Raw genomic sequence first — 11,593 nt, 5'->3', positions numbered from 1 at the left:
TTCTTCCCAGCTGCTATCCTCCTAAAATTTGAATTCTCTTTCAAGATTTGTAATCAAATTGTGCCCTAATGGCTTCGCATTCATAAGGAGAGGATGATGCACATCAACTCAACACAATCATCCTTTTGGCTATTTAAATTAGATCAAAGAGGCACAGCAAACGTGGTGGCCACTGTTTGATGTGAATTCACCGCAAAATGGATGGCAAAATACGGGACTGCCTCCAATAAACTTAAGGCTTTTGATAATGTCTGCAAGATAGCTCGTTTACGCCCGTCGGCAATGGCGGTTCGAAATCTGAAACATGTGAGAAATCTGGGGAAAGACCTCTCTGCCAACTGGAAGGAATTTTCACCCGTGAACCTTTTTTTTTTTTGTTCTTTATTTAATCTGTTTGATATATTGTTATGGTATAACAAAAATAATTTACGCTTATTGGTTAATTTATCATTAGATCAATTTAATGGCTCATATGAAAGAGGACCTCAATGGTTCTCAAAATGATGACCTTAGGAGAGCACCACTCTAGACAAATAGGTGATTAGGCGGGGCTTAGGCAGAAGCCTAAGTGAACTGAGCGGATTTAAATAAATTTATTATATATGATATAAATAAGTGTCTATTTATACCCAAAAAACACACATAATTATATTAAGACACATAGCTTGCATAATAAAATGACATATGTATTATAAAGTATTAGAACATATTGAAAACGTGGAGAACAAGCATATAATGAGTGTTTCATCCAAGCATTTACCAAGTCTTTTACATTTTATTGAAAAAATAAAATGCAAAATGAAAGTTACCGATTTTTTGCCTAAGAGTCACGATCTAGGCGGATTTAGGCGGGCTAGGTGGATGCTTAAACTGATCTAGGGGCACTTTCTTGATTTTCAAAAGCCTACGAACTAATCAGGGTAATGACCAACCACCTAGCGCCTAGGCGGGACTAGACGAAGATTTTTAGAACAGTGACTAAATTTGAGAAATCTCATCTTTCTAGTTGACAAGCAATGTGTTCATCTATTTTACAATCAAAGTTCTAAAAGACGTTAGACGCTAGTCGGGCGGCAGGCTGGGGCCTAGCCCCTAGGTGGTTAAGCTAGGTCTAGGCAAACTCCTAGGAGGACTAGGTGGATTTAAGTAAATCCATTATATTTCGTGTAAATAAGTATCTGTTTATACTTAAAATATATATAATTCATCATAAACTACAAAATAGAATGACACATGTATTATGAAGTATTGGAACATAATGAAAACATGGAGAACAAGCATATAGTGTGTGCTCACTTAAGTATTCAACAAATCTCTTACAATTTATTGAAAAAAATTAAATGCAAATTGAAAGTTATCTATTTTCTGTCTAAGTGAGTTACAACCTAGGCAGGTGCCTAGGTGGCTCTGGCGGCCTAGGCAGGTGCCTAGACGGTTTAGGCGGGCGCCTCAGCTAGTCTAGGCATCCTTTCTTAATTTTGAAATGCCTAGGTATTAATCGAGACGATGACCAGCCGCCTAACGCTTAGGCGGGGCTTAGGTAACGCTAGACGGGGATTTTTAGAATAATTACACTAGAATAGTGCTTAGAAAATAACGATGATGAATGTTGTTGCTTCTGATAGTTACAAAATTAACTATACTTTATCAAGTTTAAATTATTTTTTGTGTTGGCATTCTGAATCACACCCCCTCATAAAAGATAGTGACTAAATGAAGTATATTTTTATAATAATCCTACTCATATATTGTCATCTTATGCTTGTCGATACAAGTATATGCAAGCTCACTACTGGTGCAATTTAAATGGGAATACCTGATTATGAGTGATTTTGAATTAAAAAGTTTTAAAATATTTCGTCAAATTAAAATTCGAAATCAAAATTTTTAAATTAAAAAAAAAAACCACTGAATTGAATTAGATAGGAATTGAAATGTAATTGAATATTTCTCGAAATTGATACTCTTTTTTTTTTTTTAACTTTTTGGATTGGAATTTGAAACGTGTATTTTCAATCCGATTGGTAAAAATTTAGGCCTAGTGAGGACTAAGGAGAGAGAGACTTTATGTCAACATGGAAGCTATATTTAGACGACGGATTATCAAGTGGTAAGAGATTTGGACAACACTAGTCTCATTTTAAATTTAAAAAAAATAAATAAATAAAACAAATAAATAAATAAATAAATAAGCCATGATCGTAAAACAAGAAAGCCACTCCTTCGTCCTATATAAGTAAAGGACTCCGCGCATGAAGGATACAAGCAGAATTCTTGTCAGAGCTGAGTCAGACCCAAAAGAAAAGCTGAAATCACCAACATACAAAACCAAGTGCGCAGGAGGAGACACACCCTCAAATGAAGCTTCAGCAATGGCGTTAATGGCAACCAGAACAAACTTCTTTAGGCTCCTCACAACAAAAGCACCAATTTTGGGATCTGTGTCTTACTCCAATGGCCTCAAGCGACCGGTTCGGGTTGACCGGGGCGGTGGAGCCGGGTTGACGTCGCCGTATTCCACCTCTGCGGTGGCGCAGCAGCCAGAGTCCGGGATCATTGGGTCGAGGCCACCGCACATGGGGTTGGAGATATTGGGTGTGAAAGATTACGAAGATTATAGGAGGTCTTTGTATGGTGAAATCACTCACAAGGCTTTGCTTGTTGATGCTGTTGGTACCCTTGTTGTTCCTTCCCAGCCAATGGCTCAGGTCCTCTCTCTCTCTCTAACGCTTTACATGAACACCCACATTTTCATTTCTCAATTTTTCTATCTATGCTTGTAAATTGTAATAAACCTTTAGGCTTCTGGGTTTGTATGTATATGAATTGAACTTTTGGGTTTCTGGGTTTGTGTATAACTGCATAGAAGTTCTTGGATCTTGTGTCCTTTCTTATTTTCTTTCTTTCTTTCATTTTCCGTTTTGGTGTTTTGGGTTATGTTCATACATAAAAGATAAAAATCCAAGAACTTCTTGTGCATATTTCAATCGTCGGAATATATTTATACATAATAGATATTGATTATTTATGCATGTATTGAGTTTCTGAGTTTTTTGTGATAGAATTGGATTCCTGGGAATTTTCCTTTTAAAATTACATTTTGGTTGCCGTTTGTAGCTTTTTTGCAGGTTTTAGGATTTCTTTTTTTCTTGCATGATTATCTGTCTCTATGACTGCTGATATGCATCGATTTTTTTTTTCTGTTTGCATAGATATATAGGAAGATAGGCGAGAAATATGGAGTGGAGTACTCAGAGGCCGAGATTTTAAACAGATACAGAAGAGCTTACGAGCAGCCTTGGGGAAGATCTCGTCTCAGGTCTCTTCCCATCTTCATTTTCAATGTTTCTATTTCCCCTTGTATACTGGGGTACATATGGTTTTTGCTAATCCATTTGCTATCGTTTTAACTTTAAGTTTTACGTCTTTAGTTTTTTATTCGTTGGCATTTTATGGGATTGAAAATGTTTACATCAATTTTTGCCTGTAATAGCTATTATTTGGCATTTTGGAAGCTGGCTAGGAAGCTAATTCATAGCCTCTGTGTTCTAAAGTTTATCGGTAGAGATTTGATAACCGAATATTGACTGGAAAAGATCTAAAGTTTTTCATAACCGAGTATTGACTGGAAAAGATCTAACAATCTAATGGTCTTGTGGCTCCTTATTGTGTTTTGGGAAATATATTGGCAGTCCCCTAAAGTTTAGCATAGAGCTTACCCCCGTCTAGCCATTGTGTTTTCAATGGGGTTGGTTAAGAAGAAGTGAATCCTTTCTTGCTGTTTCTTTTCAGTGTCCCCTTTAGTCTCATTCATTAAATACATAAGTTTAGCGGTAAGCCTGCCATGTTTGGAGTGAATTCTCTGATTTTCTCTTTTATCTTTAAAGTGTGTGTTTCATCTTTTTTGTTGTAGATATGTAAACGATGGGAGACCCTTCTGGCAATATATCGTCAGTTCTTCCACTGGCTGCTCAGATTCTCAGTACTTTGAAGAGCTTTATAACTACTATACGACTGACAAGGTTGGGTAATTTTTAAGTACCATTTTCTGTATAGCAATATATAGGCATGAAGTGGGTTATAATATACTTCTGTGTTTTCTCATAGGCTTGGCACCTCTGTGATCCTGATGCTGAGAGAGTGTTTAAAGCTCTGAGGAAAGCAGGTGTCAAAGTAGCCGTTGTGTCAAATTTTGATACCCGATTAAGACCTGTTTTACATGCTCTACATTGTGAACAATGGTTTGATGCAATAGCAGTGTCAGCTGAAGTAAGTGAATTGCTTAGTATCTTTCTGCAGTATGCATGTCTTTGCGTCGTTCTCTCTCTCGCTCTCTCTCTCTCTCTCTCTCTCTCTCTCTCTCTCTCTCTCTCTCTCACGTATACACACATGTGCAAATTCTAGAATCTTCTGCAGTAAGCATGGTTCTTGAATTAGGTGATTGGTTGTCCATATTATCCATCGTTCAGAAACTATGAAGTTGAGTCCAACAAAATTAGTCTTTATTTTGCAGTAATTACAAAAGAAGGTGATACTGTCCTTGTTTAACTGCTACCCTCCGACAGACACAAAAAAGGAATGCAAAAGCTAAATGGGATTTTTGAGAATTCCATATTTGTATATATACATACAAAAAGATTTTAAAAAAATTGTTTTTTGGTTCTCCACATAATCTGTTGGTCTGATGACAGAATAGCTCTGTTGTTCGTATTGTTGTGTCATTGCTGATGCTATGATTATTTCATATGAACAGGTTGAAGCAGAGAAACCAAATCCAACAATATTTCTTAAGGCTTGTGAATTATTGGGAGTAAAACCTGAGGATGCTGTGCACGTAGGTGATGATCGTAGGAATGATATATGGGGTGCTAGAGATGCAGGCTGTGATGCTTGGCTTTGGGGAAGTGATGTTCACTCCTTCAAGGAGGTACGTCCCCGTCATATGTCTTTTTATGCAAAGGAAATTTTAGGCAAGGGTGTTATGCTGTATAATTTAGTCTCTGCATGTATTTTATGCGTATCTTTTCTAATCACCCAAAAATTGCACGTAATTCACTTTGCGTAAACTAATTACTTTTGTGCTGCTGATGCAGGTGGCTCAGAGGGTAGGGGTCCATGTTTAACATGATGTCGTATTATTATGCGACCTGAACGATGCTCGCTCTGTACAGGTTTTTATTTAGCTTCTTCAATGCGGGTGTTTTGTGTAATGTGCTTTTGTTGTAATATGTATTAGAGAGACGTGAAACCTAAGGACGAAAATAATGCTAGACATTTTTGTCTTATTTTTCGTGGAAAATGGAAAGTTCTGTACTTTCAGTTATCCTGCAGAAGTTTCGATTTCGTGCCAATTTAAAGTTAACAAAATGGTAAGTAACAGTAGCATCAAATTCTGATGGTACTAGAGACCACACTGATGGTGTGGGGTGGTGGTGGTGGTGGTGGTGGTGGTGGTGGTTGTTCCTTGTGGTTTTGTGGTGGCTTGTTTGGTGGGAAGTACGAGTTCACAAAGCACAGAATCAGAAACTACTACTCCCAGCTCAACACCAGTGAGGTTGAAGAGTTTGACTGACGTATATGCAAAGTGTCACATGATTATCAAGAAGTGGACTTTAACGAGACTTTTGCATTGCAACTGAAATTGGATCGATAAGGGTTCTTATTGCCTTAGCAGCTTAAAAAGGTTGGAAATTATGCCACCAGCGTATTTTTTTATTCAACCAAGGGTTCTTTCTTCCTTTGTTTTTTTAACATTGAAAGGAGTAGGATACACTTATTTTGATCCTAACTCATTACTCCGCCTCAACTCGCCATGTTAACCGACCAGAACGACTTACGTATTTCACATCTTTCGACATAAAGAAACGCATTGATCTCCTTCAATAAGTATAACTAGTTTGGGTGCAAAAACGTCAACCAAACCACTCAAAATGGAAGTGATTTTCCACACACCCCCTTTGCTTCCTTGTATTTTTAGCATTTGAGTTGAATAGAAAGGATAATCTAGGGACAAAATTAAAGATAAGTATGCAATGGAAGAAAAATGGCGTGCAAAACCCACTCAAAATTCGAATTTCGTGTAGACCAAGAGCATAACTAGTTTCATCATAGACAAGGAAGATTGAATTTGAAACTTTCTAACATTTAACTTCAAAAATTCATATTCCCTTTTAACAATACATTCATACAGGAAACAAAACCACCTCTGCTTACGCCGATTATACACCCAAGGCTGTGATGGGGTATTCCAAATATCATAAAAGATTCCAAAACTGCAAGACCTCTAGAAGGCAATGCTACTTGTTCCCTAGAAGAAGCTCTAAAGTTTAGAAAGGTGAGAAAAATACTCCTCTATCGTCTTCTGGTTTAACCAGATGAAGGTCCAGCTTGGGTTCTGCTCTTGTAGTAACTCCCAAATCTTTGGGCAACCGCAGCATCATACGTTGTATCCCATACCTGCAAATTCAGCCATTAAATTAGCGATCGTGATACACCATTGAAAAGCTGCCTTTCAAAAAGTGCAACGATAAACAAGATACAGAAAGACAGCTCACTTCCAGTTTCCCTTTTGAGCCTCCTATGGCCAGCAAAAAAGGGTTATCTTCTGCAAACGAAATAGAAAAGACAGCTCCCTGACAACATTCAGAGCAGAGTCCAACAATCAATCTCACATTAAACAGAAGAAACAGAAGAATAACTCGTTGCATTAAAATGATGAACTATGATCAATCACTTACTGCTTTAGGATTCCTGGATGAAATGCATGAAGGTTGGTTGTTTGACAAATCCCAAAGCTTTACCTGTAACAAATGGTAGTGGATACATTATAAAACATTCCAATCTGCCAGGTATGCGAGTGTGCAGTTAGTGAGAAACACTTCATACCATTTTATCTGTGGATCCAGTTGCAAGAAGCTGGAAAAAAAAAAAAAAGGTGAGATTACACATAACTCGGCGATACAAAAAGTACACCAAATTGAGGGGAAAAAGAGGACTGTACATTCGGTGCTGCAGGGTTATATGAGATTGAGCATACAGCTTTGTCATGAGCATGAAGAGTAAAACTCGGTTTAGACTCGGAAGAAGGAGCAGATGTGGCAGCCCGAATATCAAAACCTTTGATTGTGCCGTCTTCTAGGCTCACCTGGATGGATTTACAAAATGTAATGATCAATAAAGGATAATTCTCATTTAGCCACAGAGCAACTCTTTCCACATATTAACAAATAACACGAAAAGTGATAAACAAAAAGCAAACACTTTGTGATAAGTACGAAAAAAGACTGTCTTAAGAGACAAGGCACACACCACAAATGAATGCTCAGTGTGTGGATCCCATGCTAAGCTTTCTACATCAGCTGTGACTGTCCACTTATACCCGGAATGTGATGGCACCCTCCCATCTTTCTGGAATGAATAACAATTGTAAATGCACAAGTCAAATAAATTTTCAAACAAATAAGTTTCTTACGACCGCCTAAGTTTCTAGGATAACAAATAAATACCAACAGAGTAACTTTGTAAAACATTAAATACCAAGACTACTGTATGATCAAAAGAACCACTGAGAAGAACTTGCGGGGCAAAATGATTCCATGCAACTGCCTGAACCTGTAAAAATAGTATGAAGATGGTTAATGAAAAAATTTGAAAGGAAAAGTAACTCCTTAAAATGAAGATCTCAGGATTGCATTTGTTCTATAGCATGCCATCGAAAATTTGATTTCAGGTTCGAGCATAGAAAATCAATCCTGTCTAAATTCTTGCCTTGTCTGTATGGTGCTCCATGGTAATATTACATTTTCCAGTAGCCACATCCCAAATCTTAACTTGTTTGTCAGCACTTGCACTAGCAAGTATATTTCTGTTTATAGGAAAAGACAAGATAGTTTATGAACCTTCCACTGAAGCAACAACAGGTAGTACAAAACTCTAGAAGAGTACAAACCTGTACTCCTTATTCCAAGCAAGCCCGAGAACTGAATCTCTGTGACTGTCTTCTTTGTATTTGATTGATACCTAATACAAAGGAAATTTCAGAATTGGTAAAGAAAGTTAAAAAGAGTTGCACGATTATCAAAAGCCCAAACAGTGAAAGAATTGAGCATTGAACCTTCTTTCCTTTCTTTTTTTTCTTCTCAGCAATACCACCCAATATCACGCATGGTTGCACTTCATCAATCTGAAAAACAGCAAAAAATGTTAGAAATTACAATTAACATTTCCATCAATTACCCACACAAACCTATGCAATGAGACTAGTATCCATGAACTACATACAATGTCAAGATCCCATATCTCAATGGAAGGTTCATCCATTAAACCAACAGCAATGAAGTTTCCTGTCAACGTAGAAAACATTTAGACATCAACTAAATATAAAGTAAAGCAAAGCCAAAACTGAAATTTGAAAAAAAAAATTAGATAAAATTGCAATTGATATCAAGGAAAACAAGTATTCACAATGTATAAGATAATCGTCTTTAAACTTCACCATAAGAGGGAGCTCATGGTAACAGAAATTTTGAGCGGAATAAATCTAATTTTAACAAAATTGTACTTGCCATCAAAGAAAAAAAACAGTGAAAAAGAACTTTATTAGAAGAAGATATTACAATTCTTCTAAAAACAGATTCTAACTATAAATATAATTCACGTATATGAGTAACCTCCAGATGTTTCAAACAAAATGCGCACGTAACACATGAAAAAATTATCCAAAGTGTGATAAAAATGCAATTGATATCAAGGAAAACAACTATTCATAATGCATAAGATAATCGTCATTAAACGTCACCATAAAAGAGAGCTCATGGTTACAGAAATTTGAGCGGAATAAATCTAATTTAAACAAGTTTGTACTTGCTATCACAGAAAAAAAACAGTGAAAACAGAACTTTATTAGAAGAACATATTACAAAATTTCCTGAAAACAGAAGAAATTCTAACTATAAATATAGTTCAGGTACATGAGTAACCTCCAGAAGTTTCAAACAAAATGCATGAGTAGCACATGAATCGCACCTTTGTCTCCACCTTTGAGAGGACAATCAAGCCATGCTGTGCAAAGGGGAAATGATGAAAGGATGACGTCATGGTGAACAAAAACATCTGCTTCACCATCTTTTGATTCAACATACAGCCATATCTGCTCGTACATAATTCAATTACGATCAGTGGAAAATAGACAAGAAAAAGGAAACAAATAATTTAAAAAACTATTACATGCCTCAAGCTGGCTGACTTCATCCTCGTTGCGGGCACAAACTATGACTGCATCACTTGGATTAATTGTCATGTCATCACTGTCTTCAGAATCCTCGTCCTTTGAGGAAATAAAAATGAGAATGAAAAACCAAGTTGCTCTCCTAGCCTCACAAAAGAAGGAAAGAAAACAAAAACAATGGCATAATTTACGTAGTAAAAAACTTACATCATCCTTTTCCTTCTTTAGATATGGATCCATATCGTTACTTGGGTAGTAAAGGTCCCCAACCCCACTACTAAACACATCAATGCCTGAGATCAGACATACGAAGATGCACTGTTAGCTATAAATCCTAATCAACACTCATGAGAAGAAGCATATGGTAAACTTAATCAAATTACTAGTCAGTAACTTCTTCAATGCTTCAAGTTCAACATTGTATAATACATCCATTTTAATTGAAGATAGTTGACGTTCCACCATAAAACCAATTGGCAATATCAGAAGTAGCTCAATTACTTATAAGCAAATGCAAGGTCCCTCCTTTCCCCGATGTGGGATTGATATGTACTAACAAAACTTAATCAAATTACTAGTCAGTAACTTCAACAATGCTTCAAGCTCAACATTGCACAATACCTCCACTTTATTGACATGGTAAAACCATATGAATTAACAAAACCATCTAACTGTAAACTAAAGAAAAAGAAAATTTTACAGATCTCACAAGACTTCAAGATTATTGACCAAAAAAAAAAAACACTATCAAGTTTAACTCTGAGCAACAGTTTGATTGCCCATCCAACATCTCCAGCTTAAGCAACATTGTAAGTAACCCCCTCTTATGCTCCAAAAATAATTTCAAGAAAATAAAGAACAAAGGGAAATACCATCATCCTCATCGTCATAATGTTCCATGTCAAGTTCCCTCAATCCATCGGCTATGTCATCAAATTTGGCCCCTGGCTCGGTAACTTTAGGAGCTCTTCCGAGTGCTTTTGCCACCTCTAATGCTTGGGAGACTTGATCACCCTGCTTGGGGATTTCAACATCCATTTCTCCATCATCGTCCTCACTTTCAGCATCTCCACTGCAAAATCAACAACCCATCAAAACCATACAAATCAGTGAGTCGAAAATGAACACCCAAACCGCCCAGAGCTTCATATCCCAATTCACTAACCACATTACACATACACTACACTGGAAATTCAACCCTTTCCCACTTGGTTCAAGAAATAAACAGCCACCCTCCACCAAGTTTTTAACTTTTCGGAGAATAAAAAATTACCCAATTATTCATTTCAAAGAAAGTGAACATCTTTGACACAAAATTTGAACTACCACCAAACATCAATAAGTTGAGAGCTCTGCAACAATGGCAGCTAAAGGAACATCAATGTTCCCGCAACCAGTACAGCACTCTACGACAGCAAACACAAAGACATACAAAATGAAAAATGAGAAACGAGGCGAAGAAGTTTCACCTTTTCTCCAAGGCGCCGGTTTTAATCAGCTCTTCGATTTCCTCTTTGGTGGGCGGGTCGGCGACGGAGGGAACCGGCTTCGAAACCCCTTTGGGCACCCACGAAATTGCTGATATCATTATTTCTTCTTCTTTTCGAAACTGGGTTCAATTCAATCGCTGTGTTTTGGTGGAGGTTTAGGAGGTTTAGGAAATTTGGCGGTGTAGCAAACTGTTTTCAGCTGCCTCTCGTTCGCCTCGGTGAGAAGTAGGGTATCCAATAAAACTTCAATTTCGTTTCTCTTTTCTGAGTAATTCCACATGCGCCCCGGTGAGTTTCAACGGTTGTTTCATTTTGATCCCCAAACTTTGTTTTTTCTTCCCCAGTTGCTCCCTAATTTAAAGACATGCTAATTAAGTACAAATGTACAATAATGACGAGTTTGATACTAATTTCTAATCAGACATGTTTTAAAAAACAGCATATCATATATGGTGGGACAATAGGCTTCGGACCACCACATCAAGACTAGTGGAATGACGAGATCAGATCTCGGAGCTTGAAGCAACTCGTGAAACCCGAACTAGGATTATCATCATAAGGACTGTCAGAGCATGTCATCTTCAAGGAAAACGCACTTTCCAAAGCATATTTAGGGGCATTTGTGTGATCATGAATTTTATTGGACCGGAGTAAGGTGGATCAAAATATGAATACCTTAGAAGTCCTATCATGGACTCAATGGCTCATATCAGAACAAACCCCCTAAACGGACCAATGATGCCACTACATCTTGTTGGGCTCTGAAATTATAGGAGCATGCTTACTCTGCAAAGACACGAAAATCTAATTCAATTAAGGATCAAAATGGTTTAGTATGAACGTTACATTTGTAGATCGAGTGGGAGAATGTTTGATT

The 11,593-nt window shown here is 37.2% G+C and overlaps 2 protein-coding genes across 2 annotated transcripts; one reads left to right on the top strand and one right to left on the bottom strand.

Annotated features, from left to right (window-relative positions):
• Positions 1-2,237: 2,237 nt before the first annotated feature.
• LOC103931774 (haloacid dehalogenase-like hydrolase domain-containing protein 3) lies at positions 2,238-5,323 on the top strand. Its single transcript, XM_018643623.2, has 6 exons — positions 2,238-2,708; positions 3,213-3,319; positions 3,914-4,022; positions 4,108-4,269; positions 4,754-4,927; positions 5,094-5,323. Exons 1-6 carry the CDS (start codon positions 2,253-2,255, stop codon positions 5,121-5,123), a joined length of 1,038 nt encoding a protein of 345 aa, XP_018499139.2. The 5' UTR covers positions 2,238-2,252; the 3' UTR covers positions 5,124-5,323.
• Positions 5,324-6,121: 798 nt separating this feature from the next.
• Positions 6,122-10,952, bottom strand: LOC103931773 (periodic tryptophan protein 1 homolog). Its single transcript, XM_009341302.3, has 16 exons — positions 10,696-10,952; positions 10,099-10,298; positions 9,434-9,519; positions 9,230-9,325; positions 9,025-9,148; positions 8,281-8,342; positions 8,114-8,182; positions 7,949-8,019; positions 7,768-7,864; positions 7,537-7,611; positions 7,309-7,407; positions 7,001-7,144; positions 6,886-6,915; positions 6,738-6,800; positions 6,555-6,632; positions 6,122-6,456 (listed from the first exon to the last, which is right to left on the bottom strand). The coding sequence occupies exons 1-16, from the start codon at positions 10,812-10,814 to the stop codon at positions 6,367-6,369; spliced, it is 1,503 nt and encodes a 500-aa protein (XP_009339577.1). The 5' UTR covers positions 10,815-10,952; the 3' UTR covers positions 6,122-6,366.
• Positions 10,953-11,593: the final 641 nt, after the last annotated feature.

Source organism: the organism of the source record quoted next, unplaced genomic scaffold, assembly GCF_019419815.1.
Source record: "Pyrus x bretschneideri cultivar Hongxiangsu unplaced genomic scaffold, Pyrus_bretschneideri_v1 Contig9, whole genome shotgun sequence".
Taxonomy (NCBI): Eukaryota; Viridiplantae; Streptophyta; class Magnoliopsida; order Rosales; family Rosaceae; genus Pyrus; species Pyrus x bretschneideri.
Note: the sequence above shows the minus strand (reverse complement) of the source record. Positions and strands in the feature narration are given on the sequence as shown.